General features: G+C 42.8%; 1 protein-coding gene across 3 annotated transcripts in view; it reads right to left on the bottom strand.

Annotated features, from left to right (window-relative positions):
- MYOM1 (myomesin 1) overlaps positions 1-20,502 on the bottom strand; it is a 76,599-nt gene extending 56,097 nt beyond the window's left edge. For 2 of the 3 annotated variants that reach the window (XM_030943428.1, XM_030943426.1), the window contains exons 1-3: positions 20,370-20,502; positions 16,244-16,734; positions 2,928-3,065 (exon numbers count right to left, since the gene is read on the bottom strand). In XM_030943428.1, coding sequence (XP_030799288.1) covers positions 2,928-3,065; positions 16,244-16,671 — 566 coding nt within the window. In that variant the 5' untranslated portion in view covers positions 16,672-16,734; positions 20,370-20,502. The remainder of the gene's footprint in view (positions 1-2,927; positions 3,066-16,243; positions 16,735-20,369) is intronic. The other variant, XM_030943427.1, reaches the window with a different exon arrangement.
- Positions 20,503-22,745: the final 2,243 nt, after the last annotated feature.

Below are 22,745 nucleotides of genomic sequence, written 5' to 3'. Positions count from 1 at the left end.
GCTGCAGATAAATGGAAGAGATTTTTTGAAAAAATCAGTATAATGAATATGAATATAGCTTCCTACAGTCATTTTAAATGAATCCATGGCATTTTTCTTCAAAGGCAAACTGATACTATTTCCTCCTTAATTACATTAGTTACGATCTCAGCAACTTCACAGTATGGACTGGTTCCTCAAGACACTAAGCATCTTTTGGGAGCTGATCAATATCCTCTGACTAAAATAGAACTGATCCTAGTCGTCTGCAGTTGTAATCCCCAGATGCTTTTGATCAACAGCATTAAATATTTAGCTTTTCTAATAATTTCTCCCTGTTATAATCTTCCCAGGTCAAAGAGAAATATGTTCTCTGGAATGGCAAATGCACTAAACCAGCAAACTGTACCATTTAAGAGCAGATTTTACAGTCAAGTCTCAAAGGTTTCAGTAGAAAATAATTTTCAAACAGATCCAACCCCAAATGGCACAGGCAAAATATAATTTTAAGGGTATGTGCCATCTACATTCCTTTGGCATAGGCTTATTAGAGATTGCAAATAGTTCATGAGCCACATTCAGCAACTTCAGCACTTATGGCATTACATCAAGCTCTGGGTGTTTTACTGTCTAAAATACTGTCAGGCTGTCCACAATTTTCTCTTGTAAGGATTAGCCCAGGTGTTGAAAAGGTGTTTAAAAGGATCAGTTTCCAAGTGAATAATCTGAGGAAAGTATTTTTTCTACAGCAGAACCTGAGGGCTCTGAAGTAGAACCAAATAATGGAAATGGTGACACATCGCTGAAGGTCACCCAGCTCCAACAAACCCCAGAGATGACCTTTATAAATAACTATTCCTTTTAACAGCTCTCTGCCCATGGGAAACAACACATCAATTTCACTGGGGAATTTGGGAATGACATATAGCATGCACATGCTTCAATGGGCTTCAGCTGTTATCTTTCAAACAAAAATAAATATCTGAGAGGAATGTGGCATGTAACTTCCACAGTCTCGGCATGTGGTCATGAGCATGATGCCAACAGTGAAAAGCCTAAACCAGATACCATTTCATGCCATTTTCAGTTAAGCACTCAACAGTCATCATATGCTCTTTTTAAATAATTTTTAAAAAATTTTAAAAATCCCAAACCAAAATTTAAAATGTTTGGGTCATTTCAGTGGCAGAAAAGCACACACAGCTTTCTGAATTGCCATAAGCAAAAAGTAAGATTGACACCAAAAAAAAAAAAAAAAAAAAAACAAACAAAAAAAAAAAAAAAACAAAAACAAAAAAAACAAGAAACCCAAAAAACCACCACCAACAAAAAAAATTGATAGTACCTTTTAACCTTTTAATGTAGAAGCCCAAACAGGACCCCAAAATATTTTACAGACACAAATAAATGAAGCTACACACTGTCACATTGAGTTAGAGATTACTGTATGCATTGAAAAATAAAATAAATGAAATTATTTCTTAATATTTGTTGAGATGTTAACATGTTGTGCTTAGATCACAGAGGCCTGTAAAAAAGCTAAGTACTAATCAACAGTTGTGTTTTTCGACTATTGCCCAATACTAAAAATTTTACTTGTGCAGACTCAACATACAATAAAAAGGAAGGATATTTCTGCTTGAGGGCATGGGAGACAGATGACGGTGAGCTGCAAATCTGCCACATAAATATAAACACTGGCTGAGAGGCAAAAGTAGTGAGAAGCCTTGAGAATATGTTATCTCAAGTTTTGCGTGAGACTGTCACATTTTTATATGTTTCTATCACAAAAGATACAGATGAAACTCCAAAGCAATTTTTTAAAAGGGCAGCAGTGTGTTTTATAATGTTGGCTGGATCAAAGAGCAGTGAAACCAACACAGGAATGTACAAGGGGTGAGAAAAAATTACTCTGAGACAGTGGGAGGGAGTAAATAAAAAACAAAGCTACTGTTCTCATCACAAAAGCACCACAAATGCTCAAAAGGCCAGAGCAATAACATCCTCCACGGAAAAGCTGGAACTTAGTTCACATGAAACCACAAGTTTGGATATAAAGCAGAAGTGCCTTTGGGTGTTGGTGAAGCAGTAGACAGAGAAACACTGGCTCCCAGAGGCAACTTGGATGCGTCCCCTGAAAAATGCTGTGCTGCAGAGGGAAGACAAGTTGAAGGGAAGTTTCTCTTCAACTGCAGGTGGGAAGAAAATTTTTTCCTGGCCTCTAACCAGGAGCAAGTTTTCCACACTACACCCCTGTATGTATTAATCTGGACAAGTGACTATGCTGGAACTGCTGGAGACTCCTACTAAAATCACTAGGCCATACCCCAAAAAGGGCAGGAGAGCCTCTTTGCTGCTGCTGGTTCTGGCTTCCACATAAAGTTCACATTCGGCTTTACTGAGAACAGTGCTGCAGTAAGATGTATTACATCAGTAGTAACCATGCAATAAATACCACCAACACGTGAGATCAGGATGAATCATTACAATGGATTTGAGAAAGCATTTGGTTTTATTCCAGGTTTTCCCCGTGCCAGGACAAGATATTAGCACATTGTTTCATTGTTTCTATGTTTAATGCTTGGTAAGAGAGATTTGATTACAGAACAAATCTTCAAACCAAAAGAATAAGCTAAATAATGTGGACAACATGCTTGCCAGGTTCTCAGTAGGCAGGGTTCTAATTATATTTTCATTTCATAGAAAGTGGTCCTGACAATGTGTTCAAAACAAAGTCCAGACACGTAGGTTCATTTGTCCTGGCTCTGGATGATCAATGTCCAGTTTTCTGCCAGTCAGTTTACCTCTCTCTTTTTATCACTCATATGAAGTGCAAATTATCACCATAAGATCCATGAGTGTAAAGACAGATGAATGGATTTTTTATTTTATATTTTGTTAATAAAATGTCAGAAATAAGATACCAAACAAAATGAAAATGAACATACCTTCCTGTAAATATGGGCACTGAGTAGTCTAAGGCTTCATTCTCTTTGTCCTCTGATATCAAACTCTGTTTTGCCCTCTTTGCTTTGGGACTCATCTTATAGGATTGATCTTCTATCATTAAGTTGGAATTTTTCAGTCTGAAATAAAAAGTATATTGTTAAAATCAGGAAAACAGCTGTTAAGAAGCACTCAAAATACAATCAAAGTACTGCAACTTTTTGCTGTCTTGTTTTGTAATCAAGAATTTATAATTTTTAATAGCCATAGTTTCAGAGTTATTAAACTCATAACTAAGTGTACTTTTGACAACCCCATCATTACAAACATACCACTTATGCTCCTTGGTATTAAATCTGAATAGATGGAGCAAGCAATATACCTGGTAGCAATGTACTTTTAATAGCATTAGGGTTGGGACTTGGGAAGATTGTTTAAGTCTCTCTACATAAATTGTAGGGCACTGCATTGCTCAGAAAGCAGTGTTGCCATTCCCACTGCTCTCCCATACCACTCCAATGGGAAGAGTTGAGAGAAGTAGCACCATTTAACATAGCACAGATAAATGGAGGATGACTGAAAAGGAGGAAGAGCTTCCACCCCTACCCTGTCCTCACCAGCCAGGGAGGGATTCTGAAGAGCATGAAGCACTTTGAGGCAATCACTTTAGGTTAATTTTTAACATAGTTACAAATTGTGCAAACAAAGCTTGAAACATCTGGTCCTCCTTGGCCAAAGCAACACATCTCTAATTGACAGATCTATGGAACATGCTAATTATTTGTCAGCCTTTAATAAAGAAAATCACATGTGAGTCTGCTTCTGGTCAAGAGATTTTCTACCCAGTCTGAGCTCCCTGCTTACATGAGTAGATACAGGAGCAGAATGATGGTTTCTCAGCAAGGCTTGTTAGCCCTAGCATGTGCCTCTGTCAGGGATAACCTGCTTCCCACACCCTGGATACCTTACACTGGTGTCTCCACACAGCATGCTGGACACATATATCAAAACCCATGCTAACACTGGGCCCCTGGGAATGCTTTACATGCATAATGTAATACAATACTATATCCTTGGGCTAATGTTTTCCTTAGGCTGTATCCCGGCAAAAGTACCACCACCAACACAAGGAGTGCTTAGTTTCCAAAATACGTGCTAGTAATCTATCCACTGAGAGTGTGTTTGAGATAACAAGGATCACTTTCATTCTCCCATCTTTCCTTCCTTTATTTCTTTGTGTCCATCCCTTTGCCCAGACTGAGTTCTCTGCCTACCCAGTTCCTGTTAAATTAGTCTCCCATTCTCTAGCTCTCTGTCTTAATGTAATTCCTCTGTGCTCCCCAGGTGCCACCATCACCAAGCCTGCAGCACTTCTGCCGAGAGACACTCAGTACAGGGGGTAGAAGCAATGATGCACTGCTTCTCCTTCCTTCCTTCCTCCTCTCCCTGTAACCTGCTTTCCACACAAAAGAAGGCACAGCCAGTGAGGGACTGTGGCACACCCTGCAGGACTGGGGCCAAGGGTTTTCCATGTCAGGCACCACTGGGTCAGCTCAGGCACAGACCACATCTACAGGAGAGAGATGCTGAGGGCTCTGGGTTTTGACACCAGGCACTGCCCAGGACAGCCAGGGACGGAGTACAAGAGAGGCAGATCCAGCTTTAGGGACAGAAATTCAAGCAGAAATCACTCGGGAACAGTCCAAGCAGAATAAAATAAAAAGGAAGAGAGAGACACATTGAAATAGGTGTGCAGTGGCCTTACTCCTGGGCTGGACAATGATGTGGTGCAATCACTACAGCATACCACAAATGCACTGGGAGAATTCATCAAATAAGGGATAAGAAACATCAAAGGCAAATTATTTTCATTACTTTTCTTAATTGAACTAGAGTCTATAAGGAGCTGCAGATCTTTACTTAGCAGGTGACTTTTATTCCTGTCCTATTTAAAAATGGGTCAAACCTGGAATTTTGACTCTGACAGCCATTAGATTTCCTCAGAGCTTTAGGCTGAAGCTGTTAGAAGGCCACTTAATTCCTAGTTGTTTCTAGATCAAGACGGATCACAGTATCAATTGAACTTCAGTTAAAATGTCTAGAAGTTTTTATTTTCATAAATGTATTTGAAATGTGGTGAAAATTTCAGCTCAGGCATTTACAGCACTGTTAAATCCAGACAAACATGTTATTCCTAAAGGAGAGTTTGGCCTTGCAGTTAGTTTATTTTTCATTTAAGGTCCAGATTACGCATTCATTCAGGGAATTAATGGGAGGCATATATAGCAGCTCCCATCACTCCCTGCTAGGCATTTTGTTGATATCTTTCCTGTATGGCAGTGGGGGTTTCCTATCTTTCATTTATATCTCTCTAAAACTATTTGAAAAGGCAAGGATAAATTGCTACAGGTTCTGTTTGTTCGGAGGCTGTTTTTCCACTCAAACACTCCACATGTTTGAAGTTGAATATCTCACCTTCATGACCTTACCAGAGCACCCAGATGATGTTTTCAGAGGGATACCTAGAGTCACTCCAAAATGTTCTTTAGAATTACACTGCATAAACCAAGAGATTAAATTAATAAATTTGAAGCAGCAGAAAATGTTTCTCCTTTCTAAATTCTATCATTTGCTACTGTTCTGGCAGAGCTAGATGGAGGCTAGGAGAAACACAAATTCAAATGGAGCTCTTTGCTTGAGAGAATAGGATAAACACTATTCTGTCGTGAGGTTTATGTCCCTGTTTTCCTGTGTTGTTACTATTTCTTCCTGTGCAACACAAAAACAAAATCCTGCCTAAAACCATTATTTAGGTGGCCCAAAGGAGGACTCTGTTTCTTGAACCAGATTCTAAAATCTTGCCCTTTATTTTAAAACGTTCCAACCTTTTACCTGATATGTGGAACAGAATCTCCCCAGACGAGCAAGAGCAGGGTATCAGTGCTCTCTAGTTTCATAGGGAGGAACAGTACCATGACCTTTTAACATCTTTCAGCCTCATCTGATATGCCCAGCTAGCATATGTATATTTTTTTTCCCAGGTCAGATATTATCTGTACAGGTTTATCAAGGTTGGTGACCTAAGCCTACTGTCCTTACTTCAGGGTGGTTTCCAGCATGTTAAAATGTCAATGCCAGCCTTTTCCTAGTTTTTCATTAGTGTTGTAAAAGGCACAGGCATCGTTCTGTAAAGATGTAAAAACCAGATGCTATTAGCTTTTCCCTCTAGCCTAAAGAGGAGTGAAAGAAAACATTGTGCAGGGCATCTGCAACTCCCAAACAGATTTTTTGTTCTGTCTTGATGCCTTATCCTCAGACAGAGAATATGTTGGCACTGCCCTTGTTTCTGTGCTTGAAGGGACAGGTTTCCCACACTGCCCAAAGACAGTCTGCACCCAGTGGATGTAGAAATGTATTCTGGAAGCAGACCACAACACCCTATTCTTTAGTTATGTCACTCCTGTATAAAAAGGCACATATAAGCTCTTTTACACCTCTACAAAACCATGTATCTTGTACTAAGCAGAAAGAGATGATGGTATACACAATGGTTGCACCAGCTGTACTTACTGGAGAAGCTCCATTAGCTACAAAGCCTTTTCCAGGCTCTATTTTTAGCAGCTGTTTTTTTTCCTAATAAGCAGTATTTTAATTTACTGTAAATAGGAGATAGAGGATTGGCAAACCCAGTTATAGAAAAGAAAAAAAAATTTCAGCAAAGAGCTCTTTAAATTCAGCCTCTAAAAATGAGAAATGCTCTCTGGTGACTATATTAATTTTAAGTTGCTGACAGGTTTGTCACAAGCCCAGGCAATATTGCTGGCAATATTCCCTGACACAGTTTCCACAACAATTTCATTTGAAGGGGAATTGTTTCCACATGGCAGGTCTCATTAAAACAATTTCCATGCTTGGGTATGACATCTGGAATCCAGTTTCTTAACCCTCACCTATAATAAACCAAAGGATGAGCAGTGCCAGGATCATGGTCTGCTAATGTTTCTGGAAGCGTACTATTTACTCAGCCTTGTCCAGATCCTGGTTACAGTGTTGCTCAGAAGAGCATTAGCTCTCACTGGAAGCCCAATTAATGGCAAGTTAGAAAGGCATTATTCCTCCCTTTGCTTGGTACACCTGAATTACACCACGTCCTCTTTGCTGTTTTGCCTGACCTGCAAAATACATGCAAATGCCTGAGCCACACCAGTAACTTCTGTTTTCCCTCTAAGCAGGTGTCTGGCCCTTCTGGTGGCAGATAATCTGTCTGTGACACAATGGGCGCAATGGGATTATAGATACTGCTAGACAGGAGACAATGCTGCCAGACACATGGAAAAGCAGTGAAAGTTTGAGCAAAGGCAAATCACTGAGCTTCCACAAAAAAGAGTTAAACTAATTTAATCCAGCAGCCCTGTTCAACAGCCCTGTAGTTCTATAAGCAGCTTTGGCAGATCTGACTCAAAGCTTCTCAGAAGCACACAGAGGATGGAGCACTGCTGTGGAAGAAGGAGCCAGGAGCCAGGTTTCCCACAGGAGCAACCTGCCCATGCTGGCAGCCCCCAAGGGCTGGATGGGGAAGAGGATGTGTGGCCACAACATCGGCTTGTGGGAGACATATATCCCTCACCTGAACAGAGCCTCAAGGGTAGCAGCACATGTCACTTTTCCTGCCTCTGCTGAAGCCAAAGAAGAAGTGCTTGGCTAGAGACAGCCCCACAAACTGGTGGGGAGGGCTGGGTGTGAAGAGGAAAGCTCTCCGTGGTGCGACGCCCTTTCTTTTGGGAGCCCAGAGGTTTGCACCTTTGGCCAACTGCAACCAGCAGAGCAGCAACTTCCATACTTGCTCTTGATTTTGCCAGTTTTCATTTTGCTCCCTGTACACCCTCAAGCTGTTGTGTGAAGGAGACTTGATATGTGGGGGATGGGCTGCTTGCAGAGGGAAAATTTTTCACCATCCTGAAAAAATCAAGCTGTGGCTCCTTCAAACTGCCTGTGTTCACACCCTGGGAGTGTTTTCCACTCAAGCAAGGCTTCAATGTCACAGAACTGGGTCCAGGTCAAGGTCCTGCAGGTTACCTAGTTCCTAGTCCTTCTGTAGTGCTTTCGTCATGATAAATTCCTCACATAGCACTAACTGCATGTCAACACCAAAGCTTCATGAACTCTTTCCTCTACTGTGACTACAAGAAAGGATGAGACTTAAATTTTGCAATATCTATAAGTTTACCAGAAGCTACTTTAGATAAAAATAAGAAGTAACCTAAATAAAAACTTAATATTTGAGTTTTCCTGTTGGGCTTAATGGTGTTTATCTGCAAAACTATATCCATTATGCATAAATTTATATTTGATGGTAATATTCACTGATATGCAATCATCAATTCTTGGCTGAAAAATTTTGTCTGCATTTGGATTTGTGTGTCCATTCTGGTTTCAAGCAAACACTCTACTACTCAGGTCATTTAGATACAGCATTTCAATTCAACCCTTTCTACTTCTAGAAAATTGAAAGAATTTGAGGATTCTTTTTTTTTTCTACACCATTCTTTTCATATGGATGAAAACAAAGTCTTTTGATTTTCCTAATTTATTTGAGTAACCCTTATTGTCTCCACATTACCCCTCGAAGTATTTTGGCTTTTTGGGAAAGACAGTACAAATTTGGCAAGAATTTCTTCAAATTTGAACTACATTTAACTGTAGAATTGCATTATTTTTTCCACTTTGCCTCTTGCAAATTGCAGAAATATGGGCTGCAAAAAAGAAATAGCAACATAGAGGCTATATTAACCATAAACCCAAGTTAAATACTGAGATTTACATTCAGAAATATTGTCTCCTGTGTTAATTAAGTTTTGTGTAAGAGAGCTTGGAATCCCATGTATCTAATCTCCAGAGTCCTTGTCTTAGGCAGCAGCAATGAATTTTCTCCAATACAATAACAGCATCACAGAAATAAAGAAGTTGCTGCAAAGACATTCTTATCTCTGAACAATCTATTGGCAAGTCTTGTACTACAGAGTATTATATATGCAAATTTGTTGCTTTAAACCAAAAACTTTTATCTTGAGCAAAACCTCAGTAAATGTTTTAAATTCCCTTTCAACTAAGTAATTTCATTTCCTTCAATATTATACTGTTGACATTAGAGTTATTCTTAAGGAGAACACACAGGTTTCAGAAGAAACTTGTGTGACAGCTGAAGTGCTTGTAAGCATGACTCAGAAAGGTTTTTTAACAATCATTTTTTACAACTTGAAGTTCTTTTTTCATGAGAATCTTTTCTTCGAGAAGAAGCAAGCTTTGGGTTAGGGTCAGCAACACAGTGTTGTATTGCATCTAGCTGTCCCCTCCCATACCTGGTTCGGTGGGCTGTCCCATGGGTGGTCCCTCCCCATTGGCCACGGTCCTCTTTTCCCCCCCCTCTCCCTGGACAAAACCCCATAGCAGGCGGTCTGGGGTCTCTTGCTTCACCTGGGTGGCTGCATCACCTCACGTCCTGTCTCAAGCTAATAAACGGATACCTACACCCCACGTGGAGGAAGAGCTCCTTGTCTTTTTGTCCTTCGTCTATGCTGGTTCCGTGCTGGGCTTGGATTCGTGCTGGCCGGATTGGATTCATATAAGCCCGAAACCCACGGGTAGCAGGTGGCTCCCAACGTGTTTGTCACCCAGACGACCACGAAGAGGCTGTACTCCCCACTAGTGGATTACGTTAGCTTTGGGAATTCACCTTCCTCTGCCTTTTGTCATTTTGCTGGCAGCCGAGGTGACGCACCGCCCGCGCCGAGGGACCGGTTCGGCGAGGAACTTTTTACAGCCACCACAGCTACAGCCCAGTCCCACGGGGTGAGTACCCGGCTGTTAGGGGGGACCTCAGAGGGTGGGGGCGCTCCCGGTGTAGGAAAATCCAGTCCTGAAGAGGATTTGCGGTCCTCCCGCGGTTGCGCGGCGGCCGCGGCTCCGCCACTCCGGCGTGCCCGTGCGCGGTTTCGGGGCTCCAGCAGCGTTCCGCCCGCGGCGAGCCCGGGCCGCGCGGCGCTGCTGCTGGGGAGCGGCAGGCGAGATCCGCGCGTTCCACCGCTGCGGCAGCGCGGGCGGGGGGCAGACTCTTTGCCGCTGGTGTTTTCGCCGGGAGCGAGGTCCCAGAGCGGCGCCGGCACCCGGCACGGAGGAGCTCCAGCCGACCACGTGGCAGCCACGTGGTGGGGGTGCCCAGCAGCTGCTGCTTGCCCTGTTAAAAGCCGCGCGGGTTACGTAAACAGCAAGCCTCCCGCAGAGGCGGCGGGGGGAGCTGCCTGGATTTTCGTTTTGCGGTTGGCTTTCGGCGTTTGGGGGGGGGGGGGTGCTGGGTGGGGGGGGTGGGTGGGGTGGTTTGGGGTTGAACGAAAGGGGGTGGTTGGGTGCTACGCAGGGTAGCCCGGCCGCCTTTAACCTCTTTTGTACCCTCGTTTGGGGTCTTGGGGGTCGTTGTTTCCAGTCTGGGGTTGTTTTGCCTTTGTTTTTTGTCTTTTCCGCACTTTCCCTTTTCTAGTTAAATCCCGGTTGGGGTGGGTTAGAGGGCAAGCGCTGGCTAGGGGGGAGAAACAGTGTCTCCGTTTTTTTCCTGTTTTTCTGTTTTTTCTGAGAGAGTTTTCACAAAGAGATTCAAAAGGAAAGCCAGAGGAAATCACCTGCAGTTTCCCCTGTCCCCAAGCCCAAACCCTCCCCCTGAACTGAGAGAAAGTGGTGTTTCCGGCAATCATAGGGGGGTGCCTGGTGCTGCCAATGCTGCTGTCCTCCCCCATTCCCAAAATGGTGGTACCACATGGTGGGCATGCATAATGCTGTTGGCCGCATGGCGGAGTACAAAATGGCGCAGCCGTGTTTCAGCCCCCACTCACCCCTTCTTCTTCCCACAATCCCTTTGGCCCACCTGTCCCTCCCCCAACCCCTTCGGTCCAACAATCCCTTCCCTTCCCCTAGACGCTCCTCCCCCCCGCCGGTCTCCGCCCCCATTGCATCATCCGGTTGCCCGCCCCCCAGTTCCCACGGTTGCCCCGCCCCCAGTTCCCACGGTTGCCCCGCCCCCAGTTCCCATGGTTGCCCAGCCCCGGTTCCCCACGTTGCCCGCCCCCCTGCCTACAGCCCACACCCCTACCTGGGCCCCAAGAGGGGTGGGGGGGGGGTGGGGGGCGACCCAGAGGCCTGGGGGGGGGGGCCCGTTCCCCACGGGGGGGGGGCAGGGGAGGGGAGGTCCTCCCAGTTACCAAGGTGCTGGGGTGGGGGGCAGAGGCGGGGTGTAGCCCCTCCCAGTCTCCAGGGGGTGGGGTAAAGGATGTTTCCCTGCCTGCTTCTCCAGTGGAGAGGGATGGTCCCCCTTCCTGGTCCCCAAGGCGGTGCGCATGGGGGGGGGTAGCCTCCCCCACTGGGGGGGGGGCTGAAGGGAAAATCCTCGATCCCAAACCTTCCCCTGTCCAATATACAGTGGTAGGACTGTCTAGAACATACCAACCCTTCTCATATCACTCTAGCGTGAGTTATGTAAAATAATTAGATTTGGGAGAAATAGTGAAATTTTTAAAGCATGATGAAAGCCACGTTAACATCTCTTTTTGTTCCTGACATTGTAGATCTTTTCCGTGCTTGCTTACCAGTCAGAGTTCGACCTATATGGGGAAAGCTCTTGGAAGGAACAGGGATCGTGAAGAAACAAACCCCCATCAAGATTTAGAGAATAATAACATTACTATGACTCTGTCTAGGGAGCTCAAATGTGAAAATTTTCTATAAGTTTATATGCAGTTTACCAGCTACAACTGCTGCTTTCTCATAAACAGTCTCCTTCAGAAAGTTTTTGTGCTTGAGAATTCCCTGGAGATAGTGAAGGATGCGCGTAGTCTGCAGCTCTCCTTCCCACCCCCACTACCGAGATGATGAAGCCTGTGCTGAGAACGTTTGTTGCAGGAGAAATACAAGCCAGAGAGTGGCTGCAGTAAACACATGTCACCAGCAACTTAACACCTTCTTCATATGCAAACAACACGCCCAGGACACCCCCAAAGCCGCAACTAACTCCCCAAACCCCGATGCCACACCAGCTTGACATCCCAAAACAGGACAGGGGAGGAAGGAAGGGGATAACAAAATAAAAAATTTTCCACATTTCTCCAGAGCAAAACATAAACGCCCTCATTATACTTTCCTGCACCCCCTTGTTCGGATTATTATTATAGGGTTGGAACATAATTTTAATCGTGGGTAGGAAATGTAGTGGGGGTATGTATCCCTCCCCCAGGGGTAGTTGTTTAAGAGATTACTCTCAGAGAATGCCGTACTGAAGCTAGTGAATATACATCAAAACTTTCCAAGGATTCACCTCAGCTCCTAAACGCGCTTACAGTTCACACACCCCAAGTTGAGAGAATACGACCCATTGAGTATGTGAGTTGGGGGGCTAATGCATAGGGTGTAGAGTTGAGAGTAGAGCAATATGGCAGCTAGTGGTTGGTGGGGGATATCTCACAGGTTGCTCTCAAAACTAATTTACCCGGGAGCACCCCTTCTATGTGATGCATTCACACACCGATTGCCAGGCGCAGATGAGGTAATCGCAAGGCAGATGCCCTTGCCACTTCAGCAGAAAGGCGCGCCTTCCAGACACCTTCAGCAGGCAAAGCTAAGCCACCAACAATACACCAAAATTTCGGGTCTAATCCGTCAGTTCCAACTAACTTCGCAGTCAGGCTCGAGCCATTGTGGCCACCTGTCCCAATTGCCAGCTTCAGGCAGTGCCTCCCTGGGGTTGGGGTTAACCCCGAGGCCTTGGGAGCTGTGAAGTGTGCGACAACATCACACACATTCCCAGTTTTGGTGCATGAAATGATATGTCAGCATAGACACATACTCGGGTGCGGTTTATGCCTCTGCCCACGTGGGGGAAAGGGGCTGCGCCATGCCAAACAGCACTTGCTGCAAGCCTTTTCAGTATTGGGGTCCCTAGGAAATTAAAACTGACAATGGCCCAGCGTATGCCTCCAAGGAGTTCCTAGAGTTTGTCCAGCAGTGGGGGAGCATAAGACAGGCATTCCCCACTCCCCCACAGGTCAAGCTGTGATTGAGCGTGCCCACCACACGGCTCAAGAGGTCCCTGGCCAGGCAGGGTAATTCTGCAGCGTGGATGACTCCACAACAAAAGCTCTGCAAGGCCTTGTTTACTATCAATTTTCTCAATTGTTCCTTTGAAAACATGAATCCTCCGGTAATACGCCATTTCAATACTAACAACCGGTTTAAGTTGTCACAGCGTCCACCAGTTCTCATTAAGGACCCGGAAACTTGGGAAACCAAGGGTCCTTATGAGCTCGTACCTGGGGCGTGGTTACGCGTGTGTATCCACCCCCTCAGGCCCTCGATGGATACCCCAAAAGTGGGTAAAACCTTCTGTCCCCAAAAACCCAGCTCCAGCAGATGGGGAGAAGAAGCAAGCAGCTGTCGCTTCCAAGAGAAGACGCCGCCGGAAGAAGAAGGAAGAAGCTTCCTAAACCAGTTAGCTGTATTCCGGCAGACCCATGAACTTGTATGTGTCTTGTTCGAAAATGTTTGTTTTCCTTTGTAGAACAGAAAATCTACCTCCCACCTAACCTCAAGATGAGCCCTGCCCGAGTGGTCATCCTGTTCACGCTGAGCAGTCGCACAGCTGCGTGGATCGTTTCTCAGCCATGCCAAACATCTGGGTGACCCTGGCACAGACACTCCAATATGCCTGTCCACAGCAGCAGCAAAGGAGATTTCCTCCTGCTGCTGCATGGACACGAGTGCCAGGAATTTGAAGGACTGTGCTGCATGAACCTAACATCAAAAGCACCCAACGTCCACGCAGCTCTCTGAGAAATGAAAGGCCTGATCGGATGAGTCAAGCAGGAGCCCGAAGACTGGTTCTGCAAATTGTCTAAGGACTGGGGACTCTCAGGGTGGTGGGCCTCTATAATTAGGACAATTTTGTTGTTTCTTGTTGTTCCTTTCCTAGTCATGTTAGCATTTGGGATTCTATGCCGCATACTTTTAAAGGCTTTTAATGGTTTGGTCTCCAGCACCACAGGAGTCAACCGCTCAGAGTTTGTGGAACTAAAGCAATTTGACAGGCCTGCAAACTATGAGTGGTGGACAAATTCCTAATCAGCAGCAGAAATAGTCTGGTACAGTTCCTTTTAGTTTTAGTTAACAGAAAAGGTGGAGGTGTTGTATTGCATCTAGCTGTCCCCTCCCATACCTGGTTCGGTGGGCTGTCCCATGGGTGGTCCCTCCCCATTGGCCACGGTCCTCTTTCCCCGCCCCCTCTCCCCTGGACAAAACCCCATAGCAGGCGGTCTGGGGTCTCTTGCTTCACCTGGGTGGCTGCATCACCTCACGTCCTGTCTCAAGCTAATAAACGGATACCTACACCCACGTGGAGGAAGAGCGCTCCTTGTCTTTTGTCCTTCGTCTATGCTGGTTCCGTGCTGGGCTTGGATTCGTGCTGGCCGGATTGGATTCATATAAGCCCAGAAACCCACGGAACGTAGCAACACAGTGCAGCCACAGCTGCATTGCTGCAGAAATTTGGGATATCTTCCCTTACCCAGCACGCTTTGGAAGCACAACCCTCAGTCCCAGCACCTCCAGTTTTCTTCCTTTCACCAGCAGGTTATAAATGAGATTCTCACTGCTTTCTCAGCGGCAAATTAGCTGAACAAGTAAAATTGTTTCAACAGCAAAGCCTGGATATGACCCACTCTAAGACAATCAGCTACAGAATCATAAAATCATTACAACCTCTAAGATCATCAGGTTCAACCAGCACTGCCAAGCCCACCCTTAAACCATGTCCTTAAGTGCCACACATTTTTTGAACACTTCCAAGAATGATGATTCCACCATTTCCCTGGTCAGCCTATTCCAATACCTGAGCATCCTTTCAGTGAAGAAATATTTCCTAAGATCCAATCTAAACCTCCCCTAGTCCAACGTGAGGACATTTCCTCTCATCCTGTCTTGTTACCTGGGAGATAAGACCAAGCCCTGCATGGTTCCCTTCTCAGACAGCTGTAGAGAGTGATAAGGCCTCCCCTGGGTGTCCCTTTCTCCCAACTGTATTTCCCTCAGCTGCTCCTCATAAGACTTGTGCTCCAGAACCTTCATCAGCTTTGTTGCCCCTCTTTGGACACGTTCCAGCAAATCAATGCCTTTCTTGCAGTAAGGAGTTAAGTTCAGTCATTCACCTTGACTGTAACAGCCTGAGGATCAAATTCCTGAACAAATTCTGGCAAATGAAGATCGGACCCTGAGCTTCCTGAAAGCCAAGATTTCAGTGAAGGCTGAAATCACAAGGTATTGTTTACTGTGGTACATGTAGTCCTTCTTTCATTGGTTTTGACCAAGATTTCATCATTACCCACAATCCTGGGAGCATATTCAGTTTTCAAAATTTAAATTTTCTGCTGGACAAGTTTTGATCAGTTCTGCTAATGATACTTTTAATTTTACATTAATATAACAGCAAGCAGATGTTTTGAGCTATAATTTGCTGATTGTTTCCTCTATTGCTAATAGCTGCTCTAATCGTACTTTAATACTTCCCTAATTTCTGAAAATCTCTGAGATATGTTTATACAAATAATATGAGGCTATTATAGCAAAAAATATTATGCTAATGTAATTGCTTGAGCAATATTTATTATCTTAAATTTTTAAAAAAACATAGGAGCTGAGCATAGCTACTCTTCTCTTGTAAGATAGGACACTTCAGGTTTGGAAACAGTATGCCTCAACCAATATACAGTGTGAAAATTACAGTTTCTTGAATCACTCAGCACAAAAGGGAAACTATTAGGTTAAAGAAGAATTAATCATATATGGTCACATCAGCTCAAACTTGCATGAAGAGCTTTGAGTTCTTGTACTACTCCAACCTCCAGCCAGATAAGAGACAGCCTCAATCCAAAGCTATCTCAACTCTTTATATTAAATTCAGCTGTATTAATGCGGCTAAACAACTTGGAAGGAGAGGTAGCTCATGCCTAGGCAGTCTGGAGTGTGAATATGTCAGCCACATCAGCACTGCCAGTGCTATTTTTATGACAGTCCAAGCATCACACATACATTAGTCCAACAAACTAAGCTGACCACAGTCCTTCCCATTGCCAAAGCCAAGGGGAAACACTGGACCAGGAAAATACACTGATGCCAAGTCATAGAGAGACTTTATGTGGAGGAGGAGGAGAGTTTTACCATTGTTTTCAATGGGAAGTGGTTGGATCTTTTTCTACCAGGTTGCTATTTCAAAGATGGATTATCTTACCCAAAGCTGTAGGCTTCAGATCCCAGCCTGTAGGCTGCAGCCAGCTTGTTGATGGACTCAGATGCATGGCTGTAGGCAGCTGAGCTGGTGCTGAGGGACTCAGAGTCAAGGCTGTAGGCAGCAGACCTCTTGCTTTGCATGGCAGAGCTGTCGTAGGCTGTGGAACCATGGCTGTAGGCTGCTGACTCGAGGTCGTAGGCTGAAGAGCCATGGCTGTAGGCTGCAGAGGAGTCAAGGCTGAAGCCAGCTGCAGACAAGTGGCGATAGGCTGCAGAGCCCCTGGCATAAGCTGCAGATCCTTGAGCATACACAGCAGATTTGCTCTTTGTCTCCTTTTGGTACTGGCTCACAGTGGACGACAGCGCTTTGTGGCGGTACGCACGGTCATAGTGCTCGTGGTGTCTTTGGTAGAACGGTAAAGACATCATGGGTGCCTTCAAAGTTTGGGTTCCACTGCACTTTTCTGAGTGTAAATAAAAACAGGATAATGTCTGAAAAAGAAGGGGTCAAACATAAGGACTACTACCAAGGAAACTCCTGAGTTAGCATACAAATAATGCCCAACTTCACACAAACTAACACTGAACTTGAAAAATCAACTGCAATTAATTTAGAGTTATCTTTTTATGATGTGATTTAGACTTCCAGACAGGCTCATATTTAGGTTTCAAGATGCTCACGTCACCCATCATGACCAGAAACCTTTGCACTCTTGTGTCTGTTCATTTGTAGTTGGCTCCCTGCTACTGCAAATTATTCAATTTTTATGTGCTCACTTATTACTGCAAACTAATAAAAAAAAACCTGTATGCCTGGTTTCTTCAAAGGCAGTATAAATAATGCTGTTCAATTACAATAGAGATAATAAAGTAATCAATTACTTTTAAAGGCATGAGCAAATCCAACAAAGCCATAGAAGCTGAAACAAAAATATATGAACATTTCATTTATTTTTGTAATCCAATTTTCAGATTGAATTTAATCTTCCATTTATTATTACAACAGTGAATTAAAACACTAAGATTGAGAAGGAAGTCAGTTTTTCTCTAAATGTGCATTACAGTGATTGTTTTGTACGTGATACCGGGGTTCAATTTAAAAGGGCTTATTGTGCATTATACTTTTACAGTTGAATCAGGGATCCAGTCTGTATGCAATGGGTAAAATAATATCATGCTCCTCAAAGCAAATACTTTTCTTTTAACTTAAAATATCATGTTCAAGGTTGCCAAGACCCTTCTTCCAGATAATAGGTCCATTTAATTTTAGTTTGCACATCATCAGTTGATTGTCTTGTAGTCACTTGCAGAGCAAATTTTGATCAGATGAGAGGTAGTTCCTCTCTCAAAATGGGACAAAAGTTGAGTGCAGAAAGAATTTCCCTTGTCTGTTTGTTTGTTCTAAAACCAGCAGTTCTGTCATTATTTTGCTTTTTAATTTTGCTGTTGTTATAACTGACTTTTTCAACTTTGACATGCAAGATTTCCTCAAGTAATCCATAAGATAACCTTCTTTCTCTTTCTTTTAGGCTCACATGGCTACTTAGGATTGTTCCTGAAAAAGTCCCTGATTAGTAATAGAAATGAGCTACAATAAGGAAATGTTAACAAGGATTTAAAGAAGATCCAAAAACAAGGGTGAGAGGTGTTTGTTATTGTTCTGGGGTTTGTTTTTTTTTAGTATTGATCACAAGAGTAGGAAAATTGTTCTACTTCATGATTTCTTCATATTAATAAAAAACTATTTAATGTTTGGACTTAAAATACACTTACAGAACTGGAAGACAATCATGACTGCATGAAAGTCTAGATATCCAGTTTGGGTTGTCCTGTGCAGGGTCAGGAGTCCGTCTTCGATGATTCTTGTGGGTCCCTTCTGACTCAGAATATTTTGTGATTCTGTAATTTTTTTCCCCTGGTCTTTATGCCCCCCAGATGTCAGTCCTAGGCTTTTTCTTTAGTATTTAGTTCTGATAGCAAGTCAACAAATTTCAAACTATTTTCTTTGACAACTGCTAAGGTATTTGCCCTAACCAAGGAAAATTATAAAAAAAAAACAAACCAAAAACTAGAAACTAAACAAACCAAACCCAAACCCACAAAAACCGAAAACCAAGGAGGAAAATTTTCTTCTATTTCAGGGATCTCACAAGGGAAATGCTCCTTGTAGGATAACTTAATTGATTATTTAGTTGCAGGAAGTCAACAAGGAAGATATTTATTCAGAAACTTTTTATGTAAAAGAAATTGCTGATATATTGACCACAGCAATACTGTGACTGCAAGGAGACCAGATTATACATTTACTCTATTTTTATCTGAGGAAGAAGGAAAAATGGGAAAGAGTGTTAGCCCATTGGTCTCTATGGCAAAAATTGATGTTCCTTTTTAACTCTCTTATTCCTAATGCTGGCTATTTTTTTCATGTCAGTCTAAAATAATGCAATTATTGCAGTCTAAAATAATGCAATTATTAGAAAAAAGAATGTCTAGCATTCTTTTTTCTAATACTTGGCAGTATTTTGTGTTACTTATTTAATTTTATTAGCCACTTGTAGTATGTAGTTCCTCTGTATTTTCCTAGTTTCAGAAGACTTTTTTCTTCATTTTTCTTCATTGCCTCCCTCTTCTGCCTCTGCAGAGCTGGGTTTGGACTTGTAAGTCATAGTGATTACTGCCTAGGAAGGTTAAGGCATACAGAAGAATATTGTCTTGCACACTAAAAGGGAAGGAACATGAGAACATCCTATTTTCCTTCTCAGAGTACTATGGTTTGTCTTCACCAGCTTTATTTGAAGTGTTGGCTGGCTTCACCATTCATACAACAGCCACAATGCTAGCAGGCATTCAGCTCAGGCATTCCCACAGCCTTCCAGGCTTCAAAGTATGGAAGGCGATCCACAAGTATGAAGCACTGCATGTGCTGCCCATTAAGAAGTTAAACGAGGCATTTCATTTATATTTTATCGAACCAGAATTAAAATTAACAAATTAAAATGTACAAATTGACAAATTAAAATGTACAAAGGAAACATTTTTCTTCCAAACATGAAAGGTCTTGATCTTGCTGCCCTCAGGAGTAAAAGTCTGTGATAGGAGTAAGGACTGTGATAACAAGGCAGGCACTGAGCACTAAGTCAGATCTCATGGTTCAAATCAAAGACCAGCACTGACTCACATCACGTAAAAGGAAACTCCTTCATAGGTATTTTATCACACTATGAGTTATGTTTTATATTTCCTCTGAAACATCATGGATTGCTCACAGGCCAGGATAAATTGGTTACATTAGCCTGATCAGATACAGTAGGGTGGTGCTATCAGAGATGACAAGTAACTCAGAAACTTCCAAGGACTTTGCTCCTATCTGGAGCACTGCCTGATTATCAGACTGACTCCCATCTCTTAAGTTTTATCTATGCTACCTGCACCCACCTAGTCTGTGTGCACCAACCAGCCCCCTTCAGTGTGAGGGCAACACTCCCTCTCGAGATCAGTGTAGCACTTCAGAGCTTGGCCTAAAAATATTAGTGGCCATAGTTAGATGAATTCACAGTTTTTGAAGCTATATTTTAGCAGCTGTTGAACTGAGTATTTCAAATGATTAACGAGCAGACAGACAGTTCTGTACTTGTCTATAGTTCATAGCTACACATTAAAGGAAGTGATTCTGCTGGCATTACCTCTTGTGCTCTTTATCAGTCTGCGTAATTCTTTAAAGATCTGGTCCATCAATCAATGAAAATAGTGAAATAGATTAAAAAAAGAAACTCTTGTAAGCAGAGAAAAGATAACATCCTATGCAACAAGAAAACATTTATGTTATTTAAACATTCTCTAAGCCCACAGGAGAGTACATGACAAACTCCTCCTATATCTCAGTAACTCAGGCTTCATTTGAGAGTACTGGGACAATATGCAAAGATAGCTGAGTGAAAATAAAAGAGCCCCTGCACTACTTCCTTTTGTTTCACAGCTGAATGTTCAGATGTCTTCAATTCACATCCACAAATCCCTCAACTGCTGAGCTATGAAGAATAAAGGGAGCTACAATCAGCTTGGCATTACAGATTCAGATTAAAAATAATTGAACACATAAAACCTTCCGGCATAAAAAACCCACTTACCAGGATCCAAATGAATGGCAGCAAATGGAAGAGCTCCCAAGTGGATGAACAGCACAAAAATACAGCAACAATGAAGCCAGCAAAGAAAGAGGTAGTTAGGACGAGGGGTAAGGACTGGACTTGAAGGTCCAGAACAAAAATAATGCCTGCAGTCAGTGGAATGTCAGAGCCCCAGTCCAGACCTTTTATGGCCAGGGGGATGCTATAAATATAGCATGGAAGAGGGAGAGAGACAGAGACAGATACCGATACCCTGTACTATCTCTGTGCAAAGACATGATGACGGCAGCCTCAAACTAAAGGAGATACAGAGTTCTCCCTTTAAAATATTCTCACTAAAATCTGCATAAAATCAGCATTCCAATTAAAAATTATTTCTAGGGTTTTTTTCCTTAGTTAAATCAGATTTGGGAAGAGTGAAAAAAGAAATTGCGCCGTGAATCAGAAACTAGGAAAGACCAAACCCTATGTTGACCTTTGCTATGGTACAAGAATTTGAACATTTTATTGGTTCTTTCTTTTAATGCCAAGCCACAGCACATGTAATATAAATATTTCAGCTTAATGACAGACAATCTATCAAGACTCTCTAAAGTCATATGAGTTACATTTCAACAGAAATGTATTTTCTTTGTTCTGTTGACAGTGTTACTTTTTTATCATCTTTAAGATAAAATGCTAAATTAAGAATATGACCTCATGAGGCATTTAAGTAGATATAAACAACGCAGCTCTAAAATCCAACTTTTTGTTTCTAAATTAAACAGTATTACCTCTAGGAATAATTAAATGAGTTTGTCTTCTTTCATTTTGGTCCCAGCATTCTGGCATAAAAATGAGTAATCAGTGTGGCTGAATATTACATCAAAACAAGCTCTGTCGTAATGTAGATCTCATCTGAGATCTAATAGGTGGAATGCAGTTCTGCTATAGCTTCTTTTCACACTTGACATGCAACACAACCAAGAATGGTCCAGATTCTCCTGCTCTGCTAGCACTGTCTCCTTTATGGGTGGAACCACCAGAAAAAGGTCTGGACAAGGCTAGAGGATCCCAGGCTTTTCTCTACAATAGTTCATCAGTATCTTCTTCTTCTTCACCTCACTGCCTTGATTCTACATGAAATTCCTTCATTGTCCCCACCAGCCACTTGCTCCCTGGGGAGCCACTGACTCCTGCCTGGTGCTCCTCCACGCAGTAAGTTCAGAAGCCTCCTCACCTCCCACACCAGGAGCTGCTCAGGTGCACCACACATTTGGGCTTTTGGTTTTTGCTCATGAGGACAGAAACCATGGCCAGCAAAAAGTTGTGCAGTCACAGAAACTGTATTGTGCTCAGGAAACTGGCCAAATCTGGAACAGGAAGAATGAAAAATAGGCACCTTAATACCAGCTTTTCTGCCCCCAGAATGCTGTGCCAGTGGCAGTGCCACTGAACTATAGGTTCTGGGCTATAATGTATATTTTTAGTTATAGTAGATGGAGTCTCAGTGGACAGACTCCTGGATTGCATTACAAACTCCTGATCCACTCCTGCACCGTGGGTCATTTGCACTGACATTGTAAAGCATTTGCAAAGGCAAATTGCTTTTTAAGAATACAGGGAGATGTAGAGGAATGAAAACAATTAAACATCACATTTCCCTGCTTTAATTGCAAGACAGTCTGTATAGCTCACACATGGGGGATAAAAATCTGAACAACGTTCTCAGTAAGGCATAACGGCACTATGAAGTTCAATACAGTTTTCAATATCTGTGCTGCCTCCGTTCATTCTATAAATAGAATGGGAGATACGGTGTAACAGCAAAATATTATTTTGCCCTTTAAATTTACACAATTTCAGATCTATCTTTATTATGAGATAATATAATATCCACAGCTAATTTCAAATCACTGAACTCCTATTTGAATATCAAAGTACATATTTTAAATCACTTGGATCTGGGCAAGCCTCAGAATCCCTGCAGCACTCTGTATCCACATGTATTTAGTCACATTGGGCTTGGAAGAGACCCCCCTTAGAAAATATTATTTCTGTCTTCTCCTAACTACATAGTGCTGGAGACCAGTTTGTTTTTCTGAATGGGAAAGCTGGAATATTACTTTAGAACCTAACACGACAGAACAAAAAGCGTTCCAGACTGCCCACTGAAGCTTTGAGAGCTACAGCATCCTGTAGACGGGGGCATAAGTCAAATTCCACAGCATCCCAGTCCATCTCTTTCATTTGAGTATAATCTTAAATAAACCTAGCAAAACAATTTTTGGAGAACAGAGGCTTTGAGCACGTGTGTTCTCTTCTGGAGTTTGCTTTCAAACTTGGGCCCAATTTTCTGAATTGATTTTTATCAAGCAGAAAAATCACTTTAGGAAG

The sequence above is a fragment of the Camarhynchus parvulus genome, chromosome 2 (genome assembly GCF_901933205.1).
Source record: "Camarhynchus parvulus chromosome 2, STF_HiC, whole genome shotgun sequence".
Classification (NCBI taxonomy): Eukaryota; Metazoa; Chordata; class Aves; order Passeriformes; family Thraupidae; genus Camarhynchus; species Camarhynchus parvulus.
The sequence above is the reverse complement of the archived record's forward strand: the minus strand, read 5'-3'. Positions and strand labels throughout refer to the sequence as shown.